The 27,540-nt window shown below is 31.8% G+C and overlaps 1 protein-coding gene across 1 annotated transcript; it reads left to right on the top strand.

The window, feature by feature from the left end:
* Window positions 1–362: 362 nt before the first annotated feature.
* Window positions 363–26,608, top strand: LOC128992386 (protein eva-1 homolog C-like). The gene is made up of 8 exons (XM_054415940.1): window positions 363–662; window positions 15,261–15,448; window positions 17,217–17,346; window positions 18,277–18,426; window positions 19,931–20,074; window positions 21,068–21,274; window positions 22,594–22,841; window positions 25,472–26,608. The coding sequence occupies exons 1-8, from the start codon at window positions 560–562 to the stop codon at window positions 25,559–25,561; spliced, it is 1,260 nt and encodes a 419-aa protein (XP_054271915.1). The 5' UTR covers window positions 363–559; the 3' UTR covers window positions 25,562–26,608.
* Window positions 26,609–27,540: the final 932 nt, after the last annotated feature.

Raw genomic sequence — 27,540 nt, 5'->3', positions numbered from 1 at the left:
ATTATATACTCATAGGTGAATTGAATATAAATAAAAATGTAAACCCCTCACACGTTTTTTCTGTACCAAAGGCAATAAAACCGTCCCAACATTTAATACACCTCCAAAGAGCACTCTGACCACCGTATCGGTTGAATAAAGCACGTTTTACAGCTTGTATTTGCTTCGGAATTTGTTAGGGTAGGTAATAGAAAAGGGAATAAAAGGGAAATAGGTATTTGCAAAACAAGAGGAGCTTTATGTAGTGCAATAAATAGAGCACATTAGGGGTAGTGCGGCGACGCCGGTTGGGTGGCGGGTGAGTGTGGGGAGTAGGGTGGATGAACGGTTGACAGGGTAGGCTCTCAGTAGTGGCGGTCAGCCGAGCCGGGAGTGTCGTGCGTATAGTGTCCAAGGAATCGCAGGCGAGCATATCGTCAGTTACTAAGTTATTCAAGATGTATATACATTAGATATTAAAATTTATAAAACACGTGTTTATATTTCCAAGTCATAGTGTACTCAGTTTTGTCAGTGAAGGTGATGTGAGGGTAAATCTCCGCGGGGGTTGCCGGGTTTAATGCCAAGGGAGGACCCGTGCGATGGAAGGGGGATAATGCTTCGGCTTTGCAGTTTTTGGGCGCTTCACACTCTTCTGTCTGTTTGCTCGGCGGATAATTTGGGTAAGTGTTATCGAGCGACTAAACCGAGCTTAAAGTTTTATTTATGTTTAGTCAAACTTGTATTGGAGTTTGAAGCCCTAATTACTGCATTTAGGACTAATGTGTAATGTCTGAAGGCATCTGTGGGGATATATACATTTTAATATTACCTTTAATGAAATAAATAAATGAGCTATAGTTATTTTATATGGTCCTTATGAGCATATATTGACTATATATTTCGTTTTTAAAATTTTTTTGTAACAATCGTTTAGGTTAATAAAACAAACAAAAGTAAATACGTGTATCAATCAATTTTTTTCAAAGAAGTTTGGCCATATATTAAAATGTTACATAGTGAAATCCTAAAACAAGCAACTTGTGAAATTAAGAGAAGAACCAAACAAAAAGTAACTTATTCCTTGTTCGTTTTTCATAACCCAGTCAAAGAATAAAATACGTCCGACCAAGAGGTTTTTATATAAATTATAATTTCAAACAAATATGTTATATTGGTACTTGATGTTTTTACATGTCGAATTGTGGGTTTTTCAATGTAATATTTACTTTAAAATTACATAATATTAATCAATAAATGTTACTTGGAGTATTAACTTAGATTTTAGAGTGTAAATATTGAAGTAAAAACATTTTTCCTAATAGGCCTACAACATTACAAATTTGAAATGATAGATGTGTGAGTAATATTTGTCACAGAAGTTTTTGTACCATTGTTATTAGGTAAATATTTAGTTTCTAATGATATATAATTACTATAGGTTTCCATGACCACCTACCGAAGTTATAAAGTGTGAAATTTCTTGAACTAATATATTCTATGAAATGTTATATAATATCCTTGAAAGTATATTATATCTTGTAGGACTTATACTCTTACGTGTATGGTGGAACATTTGAAACAGATAAAGCTTCAATGTAATTGAAACAAAAATATATTATACATGTCAAATGCACTGTATTAATAGAGTCCAACAGAATTAAACATTTTTAATTAGCTAATATAGATACATTTACAACTAAGTATAGAGATCCCTAAATGATATGCGGCTCGGAGATGGCCCTTTAAGAATCCTAAAAGTTTATGTAAGCAATGTTACGAAACGCTTCTTTGGTATTTACGTAAAGAAAGGCTACATTTTCCATTATAGTTTTAGATGGATAAACCTTAGGCGAAATAAAATGTTTATAACAACATGATGTTATATGATGACAACTTCATCCTAAACATACTACATAGATAAACTCAACCATCCCGCTACATTTTTAAATCAATTATATCAAATAAAACCTGTAAACACATCTTTGTACATCATAGCCATTTTAAACAGTATGATCATTTCATCGTAATAAAAAAAAAAAAAAAATACTAATACATATTGTAAAATAAAATAATCCAAACAAAACCCGAGATTGTAAAAGCCATTTTCATCCCACAGTACAATTTATTCCGGGGGTATTGAGACCTAACACGGCTGAAGGACCTCTTGTACCGACTCAAGAGCCTGTCAAGGCATTGCATTTTCTCCTCCGTCTTCACAATCAGGTGGAGTTAACAGCCTTCCTACCCGTCAACTGTTCTCCTCCATTGTACTTGTTGTAGATAAAAATAATTTCAGTACTTGTAGGTTTTATTTTAGGTTAGGCCAATTAAATATTTTAAAATATGATTTATTTAGTGGAATTTTAGTAATTGAAAGCGCAGAACACGTTTAGAACAGTACTAAAATGTATTTATGATATCATAATATATTCTAATACTCTCTCCTACCAATACATTTTGATAACATTGCTTAGCAAAATGTTACTAAGATTATTTTAGCAATAGTTTTCAGATTGATTCTAGTATAAGTTCTTTCAAACTAAGTTCAGTGCAATCAGCATTGTACAATCAATCATTGTACGTACAATTCTCAGTGTAAGACACAAATTACTCTAAATTAGTAGTTTAACTAATATTTAACAACTACTACCTATTGGCAAGTAATCATTATGTATTATGCATGTCTATTTTATGCATACTTCTACAACACTTTGAAACGAACCCATTAAAATATGAAGTTATAATTTCAGGATAGTGTTTGTTTTAATATGTTAAACATAATATTTTAGGCTCAGGGTTGAAGTAGATAACTAGATTGAACATGATGAAGTGGCTCTGCAAGCTGTCAAGAGTGGACGTATGTTATACCCTTGATATTCCAATGACAAGGACGCAAAAAATATATAAACCACCTTAATTAATGCTGAGCTTAACCCGTTTTTTCGTTATACTTGCATTGCTATTGTGCAAAAAACTCCCTAAAATATATCATATTGTTAAATGAGATAAATAATAGCTTAAGGTTGTACAAATCAAGTATGCGGCTTTCTTTAATGTATTCTTTACTTGAGCTAGTCAAATGCTGGGTTCGAAAGGATTGATGGTTTTGAACTGTTTCGATATACTGTATATATAAATAAAAAAAAAACAAAGCTTGTGTGTGGTTTAATTACTTTATTACTTTTCATTACAATGGCAACCATACTAAGTAGGTATTTTAAGCCAAGATTGAATTTAGATGAGTGGCGCGATCTTGTAGTCTTTTTAGTGACTATGGTCGACATATTCCTTAGACGCATCTGGTATTTAATAGTCCATAAAGCTAACGGCAACTAAGACCCCCGCAGTTTATAGTGGAATCCGAACTGCATTTTTGCACATTGCATTTATGATGCAAAAAAGAATCATAGAATTCCTTAACGTTTTATTTATTTAACTTAATTCTGTTAAAAAGGGGGAACAGGTCTTTTCTAATAACCATAATCAGCATGCATTCTATATAAGTTAAACGTTATGCATTTAAATACTGTGCAATCATTTAATACCGGATACGTATACTTTGGAGCACACTTTAATCAGTTTTACTACCAAAATAATATAATGTTTTTTTTTTTACTCATTGCTGTTTTTTTTTTTAAGTAAAGAAAATGACATTGCCATGCTTAAAAATATAAATTAATTAACTATTCCTTGCACCACCAATCTTGGATTTTAAAAAAGATAGGTCCCTAATAAACAACTCTCTCTTCTATGTAAAAAATAAGAAACCTTCAAAATAAGAAAAACCTATAAAATAATATAGCCTTAGCTCTCTAATTATGCATATTATTTCTTATCTACAATACACGTTTAAATCTGTAAACATGTAGCAGAATCCTATTGCGACAGATTCATAGAGACTGGAGCTACATCACAAATTGTGTTTCAAAGCATAACGTAAGGACATTGACATCATTGCAGTATCTGTGTCTTCAGACATTGCAACAACAACAATTAATTCTAGACTGTAGTAAGTCAGCTCCAATCGTATTTATTGTCACCTTTGACAAAAGCTGTATCAAAGGCATGTCATACTTGAAATCACTAACAATCCATTAGAGAGTCAGTTTGAAGAAATAAGGAGTATTTATAGATTCAACATTGATGTAATCTAGTAACTGTCATATTTTCATATCTTTCACATTAAATATTTGGAAAAAGATGTAAGGTTTATATTTTAATAGTTACTTATAAGCATTATTTATCAACTAAAAAGTATATTTTTACAAAAGTAAACACAAACTTAATAAAAACTACTTGAACGATTTTAAAAGGAAAATAAAACACATTCTTGGTGTATACAGGTAATAAATTGTTTTATTTTAATATAACTCAAAGAAATGTTATAGAAAACGACGAAATCCAGTTTGAAAGACGTGGTAAAAGGGGAACTGATGCGAAACATATTTGATATAACGGCCAAAGAATCTGTTGCAGTTTGCTTTCTATTGCTCAAACATGTCTTTCTGATCGGCTTTTCATCCGGCATTTCCAATATGTGACCGGACTCGATTCATTGGAAGTCAAGCTTCCTTATGATAGAGGATTTGATAGTTTTGTTCATTCTGATAAAAAATGTTTCTATATTATTATTGGAACTAATCTATTAGTCGAAAATATATTCCAAGCACATAACGATATCTTTCTAAAACTTAAAAAAGATGTTTCTTAAAATATTTTAATACTTTTAATACAATAAGTATATTGAAATATATAATTGTGTGTCTCAAAAGTATAAATATTGACATTAAGCCAATGTATTTGGATCAAACACAAGATTTTGCATTATGCTCTAGTACTTGCTGTAACTTAAATTAAAGAGTACATGTTACTTTATAATTATGTTATAAGAATATCTCTGACTGAGTCTAGACACAACTTCCGCATTCTCAACACGGATCCGCTTGTCGAGTTCGATGTTTTTATCGGCCGTGCGCACTATGTGTTTATTCGTCTTGTGTTTGTGTGAATGTTAAAACTGTTACTGACGACCTTCATATGAAGTAATATCATCCTTGTACACACCTGATGATGACCTCCTAGCAGGTTGAAACTAGTTGTGAAGACAACAATTGGATTGCAAGAATAAGGTACTTAAACCACTATCATAGTTATTATTCGCAATCCGGAGGCTACTCACACCACAATGAACTTACCAATTTAGTTTATGATAAGTTTACCAACATTCAATAAACTAAAGTTTATTGCTACAATATGGCACAAATAATGAATGCTATTGTTAGGCTCTTGAATAAAACACTATCTCTTTTATTTTTAACTAAACATTGTTACCCTTGCATTTTTACTCAACATATTCTTCATGGTTTCATTATAACTTTATTGATTTAGTATTGAAATTAAAATATTTATTTTTAAATTTTTTATCCATTACAATATTACCTGTTAATTATTTCAAAGTAAGGTCACAATATAAAAAGTCTACCAAAGACATTTTAATAATTTGTAATAAATCATATTTCTGATTCTTGGCACGAGTAGACGCCGAAATGTATGCCAAAAGGATAATCGCGGCCATTCATTTAGTAAGAAATACAGGATTTACCCGTTGCAGTCCTATAACTAATAGATCTCATTTCTTCTCAAAATAATACCATTGGCCAAAAACTTGATGTTTGAGACCGTGCTTACTATAATCTGAAAAGATAAAATAATAAATTCAACATGTAAATTGTTTTATAATTTCAAGCAGTTTATGTTGTCTTTTACGTAACTTCTTAGTCGTTTTGTTTTAATATCCTAATAATAGACAGTAGCAGGTATTTTTGATAATATTTATTCTAATAGTAAGATTATTTAGGGGTGTTTTAACTTGCTTATTTATTTATGTAAAAACTGCAATAGATAGGAATACACAGTTTGCAGGAATCATCTATTGATGTAGAGGCCACAATTGTTATGATTTCAAAGTTAGGCTCCTATTCACCCCTTTCTTAACCTACCCTCAACTTAAAATTTTAAAATTAAGAGGATTCCTTTTGACATATAAATTGAGAGGTCATGAAAAAAGAAAAGGAATGGCGCAATTAAGAGGTTTTTATCATTAATCTTATCAAAAGTTATGGCAGTTCAAAAATTTTATCACCCCCTTTTAAAAAAAACATGTTTTTTTAATGCCTATAGCTAAAAAACAGTAAGAGCTAGCAAAGATTTAAAGAACTTTCATGGCCAGGAATCAACATTTATACAAAACACTGTTAGGCGTTTTCCAAAAATCGCACTCCTTCCTTGAAAAAACGCCCTACTTCTAAAATTAGCAATATTTATTGGATTTCTTATGTGTGTTTAACTGATCAAGCATTTTCAAAGGTGTGACTAGCTGGCATGCTTGCTCAGTAAAAACAAACACATAAAAATCCTAGAAATTTAAAATCTATGCTTTTTTGTGAATCTTTTCAGTTCTAAGAACTGAACTGAAACGGCTACTAAAAAACGGATGTGGGTGAACAGTATAAAAAAGACGACTCTAAAAAGCAGGGTTTATGCCATTTTGAGAACTGTCAAAGACTTAAAGAACGTGAAAGGTTTCTAGTGTGTCGACTGATTTGCATTTCAATGAAGAACTATTTTGTATTCTAGAAGAAGTTTCTTATTTCTAAAATCTACTCTTCAGTTTAGCATAATTTTCCGAAAACAAATCCTCTCTAGCTTATAACTAAGATTACCTTTTATTCCACACCTCGGGTAGCAACCTAACGTAAAAAAAAATTATTAACTTTTTCACTACGTTAAAAAACTTTGGTATACAATCAAACGTATTATATATATATATATATATATATATAAAGAAGTATTATTAATATTAATACTGTGCAGTACTATATATGTTCGTTATGTCAACTGCAATAAGTAGTTATGTGATTCAAAATCAAACTCTATTATACATATGGTTGGTGTTCGGGAAGTAGTACAAAACTGTATTGTATGGAATTGGAATTGTTAAACTTTTGCCGTGCACTAGTTACTAGTTTAATGGGATAAGTTCAGTAAAACTTGTACAAACAACATAATGGAATATTGGATTTTTGCCCATACAGTATTGTAATTTTAGATGAAACGCAAAAACCAACCTTATTGATTTTATTTTTAGGATATAACCCTTTTATAATAATTAGAATTTGAAATCTACAAACTTTTAATTGAAATATTACCTTAGTCAGCCAGCTCTTGTATTGTAACAAATGTTACGGCCGTTTCAGCATCACTGTGCTATCATCAGACCAAAAGGCATCGTTATAACACAAAAACATTTTCACACGAAACATACACATCATCAAGCACGGAATGTGGAAATGTGCTCTAGTGCGGAAATTACGTTCCTCAACAGGCCTGTCCCCCCCCACCGTTTCGGCTATGTGTGTGCTTCGTGTGCTCATCTTTTTGTGTTATAATGGCGCCTTTTGGCTGAACAGTCTTATGATGGCACAGTGATGCTGAAATTGCCGTAACATTTTTTACAATACAGGAGCTGGCTGACGAAGGTTATATTTCAATTTAGTTATAGAACCAGCTCTGGTGCTAGAAAATATGGATTGTAATTTCAGATTTTGTATTATATCTACTCAGTTGTTTGATTATTTGATGTAATTTCATATTAATTTGTTTACCAACAACGTAAAATATTTTAACAAAGAACGTCGAATCAAATATGCATTCATAACTTTAAAAACTTTTACTTTGTACCTACAGTATGTCTTTTGGACATTTTTTATGTCGTAAACGAACAGTAGCATACTCTAAAATTACACCCCCATCAAATAGTGTCATCTCCAAACAAAATTGCAATCAATAGGGTGAGATACAACCAAACATATTTTATTTATTTATATTTCATATTAAATGAGTAACAATGTATATGATTTATTATTGTAGAAGAATAACCATTACATTAGTTGCTAGGATGTAATGATAGTTATTTTGGATGAAAAAAACAATTAATTATTGTTCTTATAATTGAAACTATTTTACTAAGCCATGTGGAACTTAACATAAGACCTAATTTACACATGCCAAACTCTTACTTAGAAAAATGAAGTTCATATTAGTTTATAGTTATATTTGAATGTGGATTAAAATAGCCTACAAATATGTATTTTTTAAGCCCAATTATGGTTATCATTCACACTTTAACATGGCTTCACCGTAGCAGAGGTTCGTTTAAAATATAAACTAAACTATTACATTAAAAAGATAGGGAACGTTTGTAACCTGATATTCCTTAAAGTTTATAACACTAATTATAAGATTTAAAATAGGCAAATCATCCTAAGTCCTAAGTACTATGTTTTCTACAATGTATGTCAAAAGGTAAAACTAATAATAAATATTTTGAAAATTAAATTGCAATTTTTCATAGATTTGAATTGCTTTAGAATTTGTATTTGTTGAGAACAATATCCAATCACATTTGTATGATACTTTGATACGTTTATAGTGTAAAGAAGCACATTATAAAAGGTTAAAAGGTATTATTAAAAGGTTCAGTTTACTGTAGTGTATCAAAGAATATAAAAATGTTATTAATATCGTAGTGTCCTGAGAGAAAAGTAAGAATTATGAAGATCAACCTTTTCCTTCTATAAGTATGGAGTTATTTTACTTAAAGAAGGACAAGGGTGATCCTCATAATACTTATGTTTCTCTCAGGAGACTACAATGTTAATAACATTACCTCATAGTGCTTTACCAAGATATTCCCTAGGTGGCTTTATAGACAGCTTATTGCTTATAGAAAGGTAAAATATGATTAGGAAACTTGTTTCCTGTTATTTATGTCTTATAAGGTCAAGCTTTAGAAGGAGTAAGGAAGTTGAGATTTCTAAATATTGAAGGAAATAAATTTCTTAAGAAAACACCAACGATATGTTTGCCCAAGACCTTTGCACAAGATGTTACATCTGCACTGTACGGCAAACGTGGGCAGCAGGTGGTTGTGTATTGATCTAAAGATGTTTTGTAGAGAATAGCGAATTTTTCATCTCCTTCATTTTGAATGTCGACCCAAAATTTTATAATGGTGACAATATTTACAGAACATCCTTGTGAGTAAACTCATTATGCTGTTTATTCATGTAACACAAAATATCCGTGTTTTGCCACATGATTGATTATAAAATATACACCTTTGTTTTAATAGAAGCAAAGTCATAGTAAATTTATTTGTGTAGGTGTAATACGCTGCAGATATGTAACAACTGTATTAATAATAATTTATGTGGGTGTGGACGTTTAGGTTCTTCTAGCATTGTTAAGCTGATGTTAGCATTTCACTGAACTAAATTTAAGAATATGTTCTAAGCAAAAGTATATACAAATCATTATGTTTTGTAGCATTTATTTTCAAGGCACGGTTAACGATATAACTGTATTACAAACTTTTTATTATAATGCCCCATCCCAGTGTCTAAATATTAAAACTGAAGTTGTTCAAATTCTACCGTCTCATGGAATGGTTTTACTTTTTGTCAAAGGAAGGTGTTATTTTATAAAGAAAGATAGCATTCCATATGTGAATAATTATATTGTTTTATTAAGTAATTTGAGTATTAAGAGAAGCTTAGAAATGCGAACTCATTATTGTTTTTCTTGTCAAGGCTATTGAGCGATGTATAGCCGGAATAGTGATTTGGAGGGTAGGCTCTAATCCATTTTTGATAATTATTAAATTATCTTTTTATTTGGTAAATGTACTATTTTTTCCTGTAATTATTATTTTTATAATTTTTGTTTCGGTAATATAGAATGTGTAACGAATACATGTAGCTTATCTTGCTCAATTCTCTGACCAAGCTACAAAGATTAACAGAAAAAAACTACAACGTTAGGATTTTAACTGAATCGTGTTATGCAACAATCGGATTTCTTATATTTATATTGTTGGAAAAGAACCCTCTACCATAGTTATAAAGACGAAGTAAGGAAATGGACCAACAGAAATGATCCACGGTTTTTGATTGAATGCTCTTTACGACCATAAAACAGGAACATTGCGCCAACTCCATTAGACAATTCAAGTTCTTTTAGGCTATGCTTTTGTATAAATGCGTTTAAAACTTTGATTTTGTAATCATATTACATGGATTTACAGAATAACAGAATAAAATATTAAACATGAGTTTGACCGATCAAGCAATCAAATTATCTTCATTTTATTTAAGAAAGCCAACCATAAATATTGACAGGAGAATTATTTGTATAAGAAAGAATAACGATTGAACGCAATTAGGTTCAGTTATTTTTTTTTATTTTTTTTTGAACATCAATTAATGCAAATTTAACCTTATAGATTTAAATTACCTGTCAGCATTAACTATTAGTAGTCAAAGCTGTTAAATATTTTTTTTTTCCTTATATATAATTGTGTAAGACAAAACTTTAACCAGAAAATTCTGGACGTCTGGTAAGTTGCAGAAAATTGGGAGGGGTCTTAAATTAAGGGTCTTGACCCCAGGGACTCGGGAAAATAGCAAAATTCCCATAAAGTTGCCAGAAAACGAGACACAACGTAAAATATCCACCATAAGAAAAGCATAGGGTCTGAAAAACGTCTGCATTATAATCAGCGGTTACTTATTTATTTGCAATGTTTACATTTATTCCGAAAGTCAATGTTGTAAAATAATGTTTCAAAATGATATGTGTTAATTTTTTTTGTTTTCCGTTTTTATAATGAGTAAAGTAACAAGACAGGGTATGGGAAGACCTGCAAGACGTGGAGGAGTATCCAGGAATTCAACTGACACAAGAATGCTGAAAAAGAACGTCATTTAAGGCCTAACTATGAAAGAAATCCACAATCTGGTTTACAACCTGCCTTCAGAAGAACGCTGGAAAATGAGTTGAGTGTTGTTTTTTTACAATCTAGGTCCTCTTAACAGCACTTGCATGCATTGTGGCACATTTCACTTCTCAGATGTGGCCACAAATGGACATTTCAACGCATGTTGCCACAATGGACTCATTAACATGCCACAACCACAAGTAAATGACGAACTAAAAGAACTGTTTTTACATGATTATAATTTCAAAACAAACATAAGGCAATACAACAGTGCAATAGCTTTTGCGTCGCTTTCCGCTACACAACAAGAGATTCCGGGAAATGAGCCTTAGTCGCATTAATGTTTTAAAATACAGGGACAAATCCATAGATATATTTCTGACTTACTACCGTGACACGGGGAGTTGCCTTCATATAGACAATTGTGTCTAAATTAGGGCCACTAGTATATATATATTTTCAAATCATGACATTGTTTTATCACTACTTGTTAATATTTGCTCGCTATATTAAATTTGTAATAATTTTAATAAAAAAACAACAGTTATGACTAGAATGCATCGCCGTGTTAGGATTGTGCTAGGATGTTATCGACATAATAGCGAATGAAAATATACCAAGTAAAAAAATTATACCTTCAGACACTGAAATCCGTTAAGCTTGTTATTTTTTTTATTTTTCCTGAGGATTAACTATTATGTAACAACTTGATCGTAATTAATTGTTAGAGGGCAGCAATAATATACTCTCACTAAAAGAACTATAAGCATTTTTCATGCAGAATAAATTATTGTATTGGGAGAAAGTCAGATGTTTTCGAAGTAACAAGGTGTATAAAGACGCAATGCTCTGAAAGCGTGGAGCTAGGCCAAGTGGAAATATTACGTGCATGGGGTTGTAACTTTGGAGGCAAGTTTGCATTGAGCAGGTTCCTTACAACTCAACTGACTCGAAAATCGTAATCCGCTGAATACTTCAATCTAAATGCAAATGCGTTCAACCCACAACTTTATGTTTTTCTATTTGGTTATATTATTCGACGGTTCTATACATGTTATGTTAATTAAACGTTAAAGGTTTGAATTTAACTAACTTGTAAAGAAATTCTTTTCGAGATTTATAGGGTAGTTAAATCATTTTAAAGAAAAATCTATACGTGATAGTTGTTAAAAAATGTGTTTAAAATTTTAAGTGTGTTGATGATGAGAGGCTTGTCATTTTTATATTTTCCTGAAGTGACTAAAATGTGTTTTTAAGTCAATAAGGTCAATTTGTTAATATTTAATAAAATTAGATTAATAAATAAGTAAATAAACTAACAACCAGCTAATCATTTTTTTCAAAGTAACATTCTATGATTCGAACATCGCATACATATTACGTTTAGGAAGTTTTATTTTTGGTAGGTTTGTAATTGCTTATTTATTTAGTTTGGCTGAAAGACTAATCGGTTAATTAATTACAGTTTTCACAGTTAACCCATAAAGTAATAGCACAACACATAAAAAAACTTTTAACATATATAAAACTACTTGTGAAAACCGTTTAAATCATCAACCGTTTTATGTATCTCGTATACTATTATAAAGAAGAGGTGTTGTCTGTCTGTGTGTGTCTGTGTGTTTGTATGAGCTGAACAAAAAAACTACTGAACCTACTGGGCTCAAACTTAAAATAAAATAAACCTACAGCTCCGATGATACATATAGAAGTGCTCCTGCTTTGAAATTGACCTAGAACTCCACCCCACGGGCTTTCAAAGTTCTGAGGTGCAAGTTTTGAAATTAAATATTGATTGGTCTCCATGGTAACAAGGAATAAACCTTCAAAGTTAAAATGTAAACAAGCAAAAGTGTCAAATGAATTTTGATTTCATAGTTCCTCACAGCTGATAAAAGCATATTAAATATTCGAAAATAAATAATCTAATAGAAACAATATTACAAATATTAGAATAGAAAGAGTATGGATCATAAATATAAAAACTATGTCACTCGACTGAATGTAAACATTGTTTAATAACTGAAACTGTAAAACCATATAATGTCATTATTATTGGACTATTACAGTTATGTCATTTGTTTATGTTTATGATCTATAGTGACTGAGTCTATGTGGGTTAAGTCATTGTAAGATTATTCATTGATGTAGGAAATAATTAAGATTATTTAATCATTGCGGTATCAACCTAGGCTCTTATCCTGAGTTTTAATTTTTTTTTGTGTGTAAACAGTATTAAAATACCCCTTCCGCAGCAAACCTGCAGATTAAGCAAATTTCTATTTGCCTGAATATAATTTAACTAAAATATGTTGGAAAAATTATACTATTGACTGGTTTAAAACTATTGTGATAGCTTATTTTACAATATAAACCATTCAACGTGTTATTTGATTATACTTAAAAATATATCATTGGTTGTTTTGTCATATGTAGCCTAAATAGTGTACACAGTCTGAATTAACATAAACGTACTATTATCAAGCTAAGCTACATAGTTTAATATCGTTTCTCAATTAAATGGTAGAAGTGAAACCACTTTTAAGGCATTTTCAAAGAACTAACATTGTCTCTTTGCATATTGACCCGAAGCATGGCATGGGTATAGCTGCTAGTATATAATAAACCATACTGAATGGAATAAAATCAAATTGCTATATTATTTAAAATCGAGCTAGGAATTTGTTCGGTGGTTCGAAGAAAACCTGTTATTTCTATACACCTAACTTTTTAAACCATTCACTAAACAGCATGCATTGTCAAAAATTATTGTAATGCAACTGAGACAAAATCTCAAAAGATATATATTGTATACTTGAAAGGGAAAATATCAAAGAACTCATACCATTATTAGTGATATAGGGTACATTAAAGAACAAAATAAAGTGTCTTTAACTAAAACAATATTCACAACAACAAAATATGTATAAATTATAAGGAGGGATTCAAAACAAAGAAAGCCTATTTATTGAGCGTTTGAAATTATCTTATTCTTTGTAAAACTATATAACTGCGGAAATACGTTTTTCTTATACGTCCTATTTTACACCAATGAAACGTATTCTTGAAACACTATGTTTCTCAATTGACCTATTTTGTAGGAAATAACAAGCTATTATATTTGAACAGTCTCCAATATTGTAAGGATAATTCACCCTGAAGTATATCAAACAATTGTGTTACATTATAAAGTGATCTCTACTCCAAGGATCAAATGTATTGAACATTATGGCAGACAAAGGCATCTGAAATGGAATAAATACATAGAATATTCCCATACATCATTATTTTATGTATTAATATTATCATTGAATAGCACAACACATCTCAAAACTGGCATTGTTTAACCTGTGATTTAGGATGTTTTCCGACGGATCTAAATAAATAGGTTTACAAATTATTTTGGTAGAGAAATATAACTAGTTAAAATAATAATCACCGTTTGTACTCGTAAACAATCATAACCGTCTTTGACTTTAGTAGGTGAAATTATTAATCAATAAGAACTACGTTTACTGTAGTGTACAACTCAATCTCTTAGACTACAGATATTTTAAGTTTCTTTACAACTAATGTGGAACTGTTTTGAATGTTATGGTCCTATTTATTCTGTAGTTATAAATCTGTAGTTATAATTTATTTAAAAAACTACTTCATTGAAATACAATTTGGAGCATAGCGTATGAAGTATTTCCCTTAAAAGTCCAACAAGTTATATTTTGTGGACAAAAACCATAAATTTAGTAAGTTATCCCCCTAACTGCGATTTGAATGACGTAAAATAATTATGTTATGATTGACGCTTGATGTTTTTGGACTTAATTATATTAGTTATTTTTAGTTGATATAAGTTAATGAGGTTGGATTTTCCGTATGTTTCATGACATTGCTGTTGGTCCTTGTTGTTGTAAATCTAATTAGATGTCTTTTGTTTAACTCTATTGATTTATATTTTAAATCTGAAGTCAGAATGACCGAGAAAAATGCATTGTTAAATCATATTGCCCTACTTGAACAGAACAAGTATGGATCATAACTATCCACAAAAATTATGTTGGTGGCCCAAACCGTACGCTGTTTCAGACAGTTCAATTTAAGCAATGTTAAATAATGTTTACTTTCAGACCAGTAACACCGTTTGTTTACGTTTATGTTCCAATACCGTGTCTGTTCTAGAATTCGTGCTAATGCCATTATGGTAAAGCGTTTTTATTATCATTTTCGCACCTTTTTAAATTCGGGTCAAGCATCAGGTCCCAACTAACAAAGTCTAACACATATAATACTAGGTTCAATTCTGTCAAACATATTTTAGTTTTAATAATTCTATACATTTAGATTAGGATATTAGGATGATGACCATGACCACAAGTGTAAAACGTATTCTGGAAAATATATTTTGAGTTTTCCCATTTATTTATATATATGTACTGGGTTGCAGCTCTGTTGTCCAACTCTCTGAAGACGTTCCAGCGTGCAGTGTGTGACGATCAGCTGATGGTTCTCCAGTGCCCTCCTCGCACCAGCATCGTCGTCCAGGTCGCCCAGTACGGCAAAAGCAACGGCACCAACTGTCCGGACGGTCGCCAAGAGTGGAACATGACCTGTACCTGGCCCAGCGGACTTCAGGTAGGTTTTAATGTACTTTTAGGGCAGAGATAAATTGATTTGACAACTATAACTGCTGATAAATAGGATTGTTAGTTTTGTAATTATTAGGTCAATGTGTTATTTATGAAAAAAAAACTGTTCCAACGGTTGACCAGGAGTATATCACCAGGAAGTGTTATCTAAAGCCTACCTAGCCCAGTGGGCTTCAGGTAGAGTTTACATGTTCTCGTTGTACCATGATAAATTAATTAAACAACTACAACTCCTGCCTAATGGACGGTTAACTTAGGAATGATTACGTCAATTAGTTATGAAACAAACTGTCCCAGCAGACGGCCATGAGTGGAAAATGACTTGTACCTGGAACATTGGGCTTCAGGTAGAGTTTCAATATACGCGTAGTGTCATGATAAATTAGTTTAGCAACTTCAACTACTGCTAAATAGGACGGTTAGCTTAGGAATGACAAGATCTAAGTGTTCTTTATATTACAAACTGGTCATCTGTACAAACTGAACATAACACAGTAGGCTTCAGGTAGATTTAACATGTACTCGTAGTGCTAGATAATTTTTTTTTTTTTTTTACTAAAACTTCTTATGAAATAGGGTGGTTTGTTGAGGAATGATTAGGTTAGAGTATTCTTTATGGCTCAAACCAACCAGACGATTGCCAAGACTGGAACATGCCCTGTCCTGGACCCAGTAAGCTTCATGATGCCAAGATAGATTAATTTAACGACTGTAAGTGGTGCTATATAGGATGGTTAGTTCAGAGTGATTAGGTTAAAGGAGGTTTCCTCTTCTATACGAACAGGAATAAATAATACGTCATGACTAGCCCTTTTGATTCTCCATCACTCCAAAACAACATGCACGTAGGGTAGTTTGGCAATATAAGCAAAACGAGAGTTGTTTGAAAGTAATATACGGTACATCAGCCGATATACAAAACCACCGTTGTCTTTTTGCACTGACTACTGGATACTGTTGTATTTATAGTCTAAACTTCTAGTTATTTTTTTTTTATTAAATATGGTTGTGAACAATTTATTTTAATCCTTGAGGCAAAACAAATTTGAGTCATATTCGAACTAAACATAGCAGTCTAAGATTGATTAGAGTAATAATAGATTTTGTTGCTAAAAAAATTACCTATATTTACAAATATTTGAATAAGCTGTTTCAATTAAACAAGTTTGTTCTGTTCTATGATGTGCAATAGCATTAAAGTTACAAGGATTACCAACAGGGTGCAGCACTATTATTATTTTTTTTTTTATTTATGACAACAGCTAATTTGCAACCAAAAGGTGAGTGAGCGTAGCGAACGAACTTCATTCTGGAGGCGAGTTAGCGTAGTGAACGAGCTAACCTGAAGGCAAGTGAGCGCAGCGAACGAGCTCCAACCTAAAGGTGAGTGAGCGTAGCGAACGAGCTCCAACCTAAAGGTGAGTGAGCGTAGCGAACGAACTTCCACCAGGACCAGATTGAGCCATGCGAACGAGCTCATCTTGAAAATTAAGAAGTTAAACGGGGCAAAGCCCGCGGGTACAGCTAGTTTGAATATAAAATGAACTTAAATTATGTAAGAAAATATCGTTATATTTGCCGAGTGTTTGGAAATGTGTAAACCATAAAACAAACGGAGTTCTTCAAACGAATCTGGACTTAGTACAGTTAATATACAATATTTATTTTATGTTTAAATATTAAACAACTTTTACTTATAAGATTTTTTACCAATGTGTATCATCACTTTATTTTAATTTCATGTTTTCCCTTAGTACTCTCTGCTACAATCAGTTGTGGAGGCGTGCCACAAGAGACGACTTTGCAGGTTCCACGCTACGCCAAGCCCTGACCCTTGCCCGTGGTTGAGGAACTTCGTGGAAGTTGCCTACAAGTGTCGCCCTTGTGAGTACACAACTGGCATTATTTAAGAACTGTTTTAAGCTTATAATATATATGGATTTAAACTTAAAACTCTGATATTTACTTGGAATAATACTTTTAATACATAAGTCGATTGACTCAAACCATTGACTCAAACACACTGTTGACAAAAGCATTATGATGCGGTTTACAATCGCTATTTGTAAATACGAAAATAAATATGGGGGGATATACAAAACAATGCTTATAAGGTGAACGTTATCTTGTTTAGATAAATTACGCAATATAATTACACTTCTGCTTTTAACGTTTAAAGATGCATTTATACATAAAAATATATATAACTTACATTAAAACTAACATTGCACTTTAACATTTATATAAACTGTATTTAGAAATATTTATTGTTCATATTAACGCAAATACGTTTCAATTGTATTGCTATAGCATAAAATCTCACTAAATCGTCTTCAATCATACTTTCTGTTTTAATAACTTACAAAATATATAAAATACCATTCATAAAAAAATGTATTTCCCATGTTTAGTGTTTCTCTACTTTAAATGCAGACTGATGTAAATCTCTTCTCTTCACTACTTTCATAAATGATATTACAACCACTCTTCATAATTGAAAGTGTTTCATTACAAACACAGCAGCGTCAAAGGCTTGTGTGACAATCAACCATGATTGTTTCAAACCAGACACGTGACACAATATCTGGCACATGAAGTTTCCTTCGATAAAATCAAATCTTGGACCTTAATACAAGACCTCCTTGAATACAAGGGTCATTTTGAAATCGCCTAGAATATTGTTTACCCCTAATCATATTTAATTGAAAACCCTTATAAGAAATATAACTTTATATCCCCCACGAAAGTTTTGATATCGAGTTTCTACTGTTTAAACAATTAAATGAACTACTCTGAATGGCAATTTGATTTCAGATGAATTTAGAAGCAAGATGGCTTGTGAGAATGAGATAGTTCAGTTGAGCTGTGGTCCAAACTCTAGGATAGCCATATACTCGGCGAGCTTTGGCAGAACCGAGTATGAAAGTGTCTCATGTCCACAGCCTCCCGGGATACCCGAAGAAAGTGAGTATTGTAGCAGGTAGAAAGTAGGCAACCAAGTATATTGTTGCTTGTCTTTTTAAGTTGACTGTTGAATCTTTATATTTTGGGGATAACCGTCTTTACATTTTAAGATAATACTAGCTTGACGATCGATTTATGTAACGAATCCTAAACTATGTAATTTTTGCAATCTTACGGTGCACGCATCTCTGAAGGATCACGATAAAGAATTATTAACAATATATAACTATCGATTCAATTAAAGGCTGTGTTTGAATAATGATAACTAAATGTGAATATATAGATGGGAAAATCAAATTGAAATAGTACTTTATCAACAAAAACGATTAACATGTATCATATTTTTACTAAGTAATATAGTGTGTATATTCAACGTCAAATATTATTTGAAATGCGTTCTCTTTATTAACATCATATTCGATGTAATGTAGCGTCTATATATTAATAGGCAAGCATATTTCTTAAACACCTGTTTTCTAAGCTCGTGTGCATCGCATGTAAAATCTATGCATACTGTTAGAAAGATATTTCCTGTAGATGTGCAGAATCCCTTTATAAGTTAAAATAGGTTCAATAACAAGCACAAAAAAAGAATTTAAATTTAAACATAAATTAACATGGGCCTTATGGGTTGCCATGCTGGTGAAAAAAATATCAACGAAATATAAATATTAGTTTTCGACCACTGGACGACCTCAAGTATTCCTAAATGCATCCTTCTTTAAATTAAAAAACCAATTTCTACTACCCAGTCTTGAAAAGAATCTCATACAACATGAATACATTGTAAACAAATTGTATCGTCCATACGTTTTTAATCCTGCAAAAAAAAACGAGCATGTATGTATTTAACAGTTAGCTTCAATTATTAGACTATACTATCGACAGGCTCCCTAGAAACCAATATATACAATACCAATATTAAATACCATCATATTATACTAATTAAATAAAGGTAATGGATACTAAAACTAAGAGAACTCTTGAATATTACTGAAATCTTAAAACTTCAAGCTACTATACTTATTATACTAAGCTATAAAGGTTTATTGTAGCGAACTAACTGCTTCATCCAATAAACAAATAAGATTTAACTGCTTTAATATCCATAATCCAAAGCACTAACAAAAGTTTTTAGAGAAGACAATATTTTATGTCCAACGATTTTTCTAAATAGCTTAGTTTTTAGTTGTTTTGCTTAACTTTTTGACCAATTGATAACGCAGGAATTTGCTAAGAATGTATATTTTTTTATTTATTTAATATCAGTTAATTTTATTTCAAAAGATGCCAATGAATATACTTAATGAACGTTATAAGTCTCTCTCAATGAAAATGAACACTATCCTTAGTATGTCACCTAAGAGTTTTATAATTAAGGTAATACTATTTGCAATAATATATTCTTAGTTGACACTTCCCTGCTACAATATTTGACAAACATGTTGGTTAAATATTTATTCATACGACAATCACTTTGTCTAATATTTTTCTAATTTTCCAGCCTGCCTAGCGATGTATACTACAGAAACGGTAATGAGGCTGTGTCATGGAAGAAGAAAATGTTCTTTATCAGCTGATACCGGGACTCTGGGTAAACCCTGTGGTCACCAGACAAGAATGTACCTCAAAGTAGTGTATACTTGTGGTGAGTAAAACATAGCGGAATGTATTTTGATATATAGTATTCAGTGCAGGGGGAGTATTAAATATATACATTGGCACACATATATGTTTTGCTATTCGATAAAAGTAAATAGTGGAATATAAGTAACTCAAAATGATTACTCTGAAATCAAATTAAAAGCATATTAAGATAGTAGGAGGTACATACGTTCATTAAAACGTACTTACGTATTTGGCACATATTTTTAATAAGGGTCGAAGTAATTCAAAACCACTAAGATAACAAATATACCTACTATGTCTGGTGTATCTATAATGTTGGCTTACCTAAGACGTGTTTACTAATACATTATATATTATAATACTTTACATTAGTATAATAATTATTTTGTATATTACATCTCCACGTTTTAGGACGCTAATCTTTAGCCCGGAACTACTTTTAAGCATCACTTCTGCCTAGGCTTAGATGACCATGGATGGCACTATTACGCAAATAAAATCATTGGTGGCTGGCAGGATTTGATCTTGGGACCTCGGGAACAGACTTTTTACACATTTGAACATAATATAATAATATTTACCACACAAAGTCTACAATCACAAAGTCTACAAGTTCATACCGATGATGATGGAAGGTGAGGACACTTGGACCTGTGTGTCACTTTACATCCAGGGTGTTATCCGCGCCAAGAAGCTCGACCTTGACCGGGATGCGGTGTAGGTCATAAAAAATCTAAATGCCCAAAACAGTGCGAGACTTGAAGTAATGTGACAAACAATTCCAGGGCTGTGTCCAACAGAGCAGAGGGTTTTTTTAGTGAAAAGTCTGATAAATTCAGGAGTCTCACAATGCAGGCTAGCTACCTGTGTGGATAAAAGCATTTTCCCTTCTCACCCAAAAAAAAAGAAAACCTTACAAAGTCTAGTCAAAGCCGATTCAGGTTTGACCTTTTGTCATTGGTAGCAACAAAATCTATAAATTATACCATCTTACTATCTATTTTATCTCTAGCCCCAAGAAAGGTGCTTCTAGATCAGTTCGTAGACGCCACCCTACCTGAGGATGAAGTCTTGGACCCAGAGTATGACTACGAAGATCCCTTAGTGGAGAGTGAGTCATACAGTGAGTGGCCCAACCTAGCGGGGAGAAGAGAGAACTACACTACAGCTCTACCCTATACCCCAGCCAGCCCACACGCCCACCGGGAGAAGAGCAATGGTAGGAAGTAGCTTAGATTGACTGCAGCTAAACAAGTTTAACAACTTAGTTTGGAAGTTTGTCTATCCTTAAACTGAGATGAGCTCCCTTCTGCTCACAAAATAAACCGATGAATTTTCTATCAAACCTGACTGAGCTCAATAATGTTTTATGACTTAAAAGCAAAGCATTTCAGACATTAAGCTATTTATTTTACTATTACAGTTATTGTATTTAATAATTACAATCAGAGTACTTGGCCTAAAAATCATTTACTGGTTGAGAAAATTGAATCTCATAATGAAAATCGAATGTTTGTTATCGGGCGTTGTCAGTAGGGAAATAAAATGATGACAATGAGGTTTTATGCCTAGCTATTTTATCGAACGAAAATGCGTTTATATGCGGTGTAATTGGATTTGCTTGCTTTTATAAAAGCTCGTATGTTTTTAACGTGGATTTTTGATATTGTTAAATAACACATTTGTACTAGTAAACACCTAGTAATTAAAACATAATTTACTATGTATTAAGAACGTTTTACATCATGGCTTTTCTATACAAAGTGCAAAGATTTAATCTTTATCTACGATGAAGTTTTACTATGCGCAACTACAACATTTTAACTATTAAAAAAAAAACATGATTGACAACTTCTTTTATTCCAATATATATGTTACTCTCAAACTCCAAATTCGGACAATGTCTGAAATGTTTACCCACTTCACGATGTGGTCAGTGTGAAATAGCCACGTCCCGGAATATTTGATCATAATTATCCATGTCTGATTACGATCAAATGAGACACCCAGTAGCGAGAATAAGATTTAGTTTAACTGATTTTTCAACACTTAAAGGGAGTCGTAAAGTTGTTAAACCAAATTGTTAAAGTAGTTACAGTTCAATTTGCAGGGTCTGATTCCTAAAAAAAATCTTTACTGCTACGAAAAAAAATACGGATAATATTTTATGTTAAATATTCTCTAACTATTCCGTCCTATCGATACTTTTTGTTGTACGACTACTTGTTTTAAAGCCCATTATGAATACCAAGTTATGAAAACAATACCTCCTCATCAGTGATGCTCTGAAGAGTCGCAATTAATTACTCGGACACAAAAACATGTACATCAATCCAATGTTTTAAGCACTAAACGCAGAAAACAATTATATTCCAAAAAAATCAAAGAATCATTCAGCTTCAGATTATAAACCCTAAAGGTTTAAACTAGAATATAAGTAAACCAGGAAAATATACTATACAAACACGTTTAACATCTGTATTCGAATAAACTTAACCAATATTTTGTATGAGGATACAATAATTCTTTCGCTTTCAGAGGGAAAAGAGCGCCTCCTCTATCTACTCCTGGGCCTTACACTTCTTCTGTCCTCCACCCTAGCAGTGGTTACCGTCTGGCTCCTCTGGCAACGTAAACAGTTCCAGGCAGGAGCCTCCAACCCCGCTGCATCCAAGGTGTTCGCCGCCGAGGTGTGTCAGGTAGACACGGGTATGGACCTGATCAACATTACACCAACATCCGTCACAATCGTAGCTGGGCCTCATCATGTCTACCCCCCAGAGGAGGTTAGTGTTAGAATCAGTTTGGCTAAATCTGTTTAGTTTATATTGTATGTGTGTCCGTCAGCACGATAACTCGAGCAAAAATGATCTGATTTTCATGAAATTTGGTACAAACGTGTAAACCTACGTTTATTCGAACGAGTTCGCGATCCAGCATGATCGGACCATGGGAACGGGGGTTTACGAGGGATTTATGGGGTAAAAATAGGTTTTTCCCATTTTTGACCCAAAAAACGTAAAATTTAGCAATATCTTTCCAAACCATTTTGTAGAGCTTAAAAAACAAATAATTTAGTATATTAAAGCGTTATTATGCGCCTAATGGTTACGGAGAAAAATTCCAAAAAATCATAAATTTAAAATGCCCATGTTATTTTTATGGAGAATAAGTAAAATGTTGTAGTTTGCTTGTTTATGAACATATTTTGATCAAATTTGGAAAATGTTTTTATTTCTTACTAACTATTAACATAAAAAAACAGTTTTACCCTCCCTGATGCAGCAAACCTAAGTAGGTACTTGTTAAACTAATTCTATTTAAATCGGGAATAAATGTTATATATTTAAGTAGACATTTCAGTGTAAATCCAATCAGTCAAATGGAAATTCGCTTAGTCTGCAGGTTTGCTGCGGCGGGGGTATTTTTTTTAGTTATCATTGTTAAACATTCCTAGATCCAATAATATTTTTGTTTTCTTATTTGGCATATAGAAAAATCCAGGATTATAGTAGGCCTACGACTTTTCTTTAAACTCATGATTCATCTTATAGATGTTAAGTTATTAAAATATAATTACCATATTTATTAAACTAAATTGTTTATTGCGCGTTTTTGAGACTGAATGTTTTAATTTTTTTAAAGTTATTTTTAATAGTCATTTTTCTTCCTTTTCTGCTGTTTCTGTATGAGATGACCAAGCCTTCAGGTTTTCTGAATACGGTTTGATGCATAGTAACGTTTTCAAACTATGTATCAAAGAACACATAGTAACCATACTTCTATCTAATCAGGTTTTCCGTTTCCTGAACTGCAACAATAGCAGATATATTTGCTCTGTTATTAAAACTACTTCAGAACAAATCACCTTCACCATTGATTTAACAGCCTTATCTATTTGTAAAAATACAAATACAATGTACTGTTTACCGATTTTTTGTGCCCATACATTCCCTTGAATAAAGATTAAAACCTGTAATAATTGGACAATTCTTGTTTTACGATATAATATAATAACCTAATCACAAGTTCCAAGTTTGTTAAGGGGTTGTGTTAACCAGCGAGAAACAAGTTTGATGTAAGAGCATGATGTAATCTGTGGCTAAACTTCCCCACTGCCAGTAAACTTTGCCACAATCTGGTGGCTTGGTTATCAGGACTCAATCTGCCACTCTTCGTTACCCGAGAAAATCTATACTTAAGTCTGCATAAAAACTGTTCATTGTTGTTACTTAGAATTATCTATTTATTTAAGTATTTTACGATATACTGTATATCAAAGCTACTCAAATCTTTCCAAGTATATAATAAACGTAAATAGGATATTAAAATATTTATATTCAGACCTTTTAAGATTAGTTCAAACTAAACACTATAAAATTATCAATACAAATGTCTGTTAAAGGTCACAAAGACCTTCTTATGTAGATTTTACTGGATAATATTAGATAGCTATTTATTGTCAACGTTTAAATTAATTCAAGCAATCGTATACTATTCGTGTATCTGAAGCCAGATATTCAAGGACCACTGTGAGCTAATTAGTGTTTTGCAGTGAAATTGGTAATAATCTGATAATGTGATAAACGAAGTATTATGTATAATCAGATTCTACTTTGCAGAAAAGGTTGGCAAACATGTTTATTAACCATTTTAAAGCTACTTACTCTTATATATAATGTATCAATTTCTGTCAAATATTACGTTGTCTTTGGGTTTTATATATTAATATCTATAGCTGCACAATAGCTACAGAGAAGCAAACCGTATGTACAGGGTGTCCCGGAACTCCCTACCAATATTATGGGTCATTGTTCCTGAGTAAGAAACATATCTAATATCATATTTAAAGTGTCCGTAAGTCCTTAGTTACTCATAGAGCCACTATTTTTTTTCACTTATTACTTTTTCTTCTAAAAAGTTGTTAGAGATACGAAATAGAAAATTTGCAAAACCATTTATGACAACTAGACAAAGCCAAAAAAATTAAAACAATTTTTAAAATAATAAAACAAAATGGCGGCTATTTAAAACTTTTTTAAAAATCTACGGTTTTTTATTGATTTAATAAAAAATAAATAAATAACCGCCATTTTGTATTGAAAATTTGAAAAATTTTCATTTTTTGTAGCTTTGCCTGGTTGTCATAAATGTCCTTGCAAAGTTTCAATTTCGTATCTTTAACCTACTTTTAGACAAAAACTATAAATGTAGAATACAAAAATTGTGGCCGTGTGAGTAAGTAAGGACTTAATGATATATGAAACATATTATGTTTCTTACTCAAGAACAATGTCTTAAAATATTTGTAGGGAGTTACGGGACACTCTGTAGTATTAGAAAATTGCTTCAACGATTGCTCTACAAAATATTACACTACCTTATTAGTTATAATTTTGTCTTACTTTTGTTTCAGATTCTTACATACTCCTGTGAAGAAGAAGCAGAGGCCATGGCCACTGTCGGAGTCAGTCGAAGCACACAGAGTAGTTACTACTACGGATGACAATCGCCCGTGGTAGAACCTAGAGCTATGACGTCATCAAGGTCAGCGACCTCTGAAGCAAGGACCTACTGCTTCTAACATCCACCGACCTCGGAGTCTCAGGGTGTAGTGACGTCAGAGTGGACGACATGATGGACCAGGAAGTGATAACTCGGAACAATATACTGTGATAGAGCTTACTGCAACGCGCAAAAATATGTTCGTCCCGGATTTGGAAGGAATGTCCTTAACACGTTCGATGCCTACCAGCCACTTTCTATGTATGACGGGCTTTGTGAGATCTGGTAGTGAATGTGTTAAATCATGTGAAATTATCATCAAAAACTCACTCTTCGTGACCCGATGACATAATTCTGTTTAAAATCATGGTAAACTCTGTACTAACTAAATTCCATCTACAATTAACACGATGTAAGCAAACGTTGCCATTTTTAGATTAACTGTTCTAAATCCATTTTCAAAGGGTACTCAGTTGTCATCAAATTAAATTTTTACTAAAAAGCTAAACATTATTTTTTTATTCAACCACAAATATGTAAACCCATACACTTTATAATAAATTAATCAAGAGAAATGCACTTAACAAATACCAAAATGGCAATTTAGCCTATACAGTTTAATCTAAAGTGAACTGTATTTGGCCTTCTAATGGAACATGTTTTATGAAGAGTCTAATAGACCCAAGACAACATAAAATTGATGAAACTAATTTTACATTATACGTTAGGGAAATTACTTGTGTTAGCATTGGAGGTCAAATTTCTTTGTGGGCGTTAAAAAACACACACACATAAGGATTTAATATTAATAATTTACTTGGTCCCAAACACCAATCAGATCATCTTGTCATGACAATGGAAGGATCGTTTACTGTATATATTGTATAGCTTGTAATAAAAAAAGACTGTTCGGATTTTTATATATAATTATATATAGTATATTCAGTTTTGTTTGTAATGACATCTATAATACTGAAAAATAGGTTGATCAAATCAACTCGTTGTTCGAAAGTGATATGTTTTGTTTATTGTTAAAGAAAGTAAACGGTAATCTAGTGTTTGTTTTAAATACATAATATTTTTACAATAAAATCACTAAATAATATTGTGTGTTTCATTTATCCTAACTATGATTTTGATTGTCTATGTTGGTTGTTTTTAAACATATGCAATGTTATGTCAATCTTTTCAGTCAGTTGTTACTTAAATATTATTTCTAACTATTATTGTTAACTTAAATTAGTAATTAAAACGTTCAAACTAGCAAATACTGACAAAATCCATCAACCATCTTTATTAATCAAGAGGGCCAATAAAGTCAGTTGGGTTTTTTTCTGGCCTTACACTAAAACTAAATTGCACGTGAATCAAACTATTAACATTCAAATATTTTTACTACAATTAAGGACAACAACGAAATAGGTTAAGCACCAAGTTAATACATAAATACATAAACGTTATAGCAATTACAATTGACTCATTACTAAAACTTTAAAAGCAGATGTGTTAGTACCGGTGTAAAAGTAGAGGTAAATATCTGTAATTACTGTAAAGATAAAGAACAAAGGAGTTTTTATGTTTAGTGTAACATAACCTAAACTTTTTAAATTATTTTTCTATATACAACTATATCATGCACAGCGCTCTATCACTCCTAAATACAAAATAACGTAAAAATATGATACTAAGAAATATGAAAAAGTTAATATAGTAACCTTAAATTTGTTTTACCTACAAAATAACATTACGTGCCATGATATGTTGGCTAACCCTCTTGATATCTTTATACAGATTTAATCAATTTGGAGGTCACCCGATACAAATGTTGTTGTGGCAACATATCAAAAGAATGTTATTGCAAGTAAAATAAGAGTTGTAACATGTATTCACTATAAAATGGTGTGTAAAAGGTTGCTAATTGAGTTTTTTAAATATTTAAAGTTTACTTAATATTTAACGTTTTATACGTTATTTAAATTT

The sequence above is a fragment of the Macrosteles quadrilineatus genome, unplaced genomic scaffold, assembly GCF_028750875.1.
Source record: "Macrosteles quadrilineatus isolate MER2022 unplaced genomic scaffold, UCM_ALF_1.0 Scaffold_4__1_contigs__length_99947679, whole genome shotgun sequence".
NCBI lineage: Eukaryota > Metazoa > Arthropoda > Insecta > Hemiptera > Cicadellidae > Macrosteles > Macrosteles quadrilineatus.
Note: the sequence above shows the minus strand (reverse complement) of the source record. Positions and strands in the feature narration are given on the sequence as shown.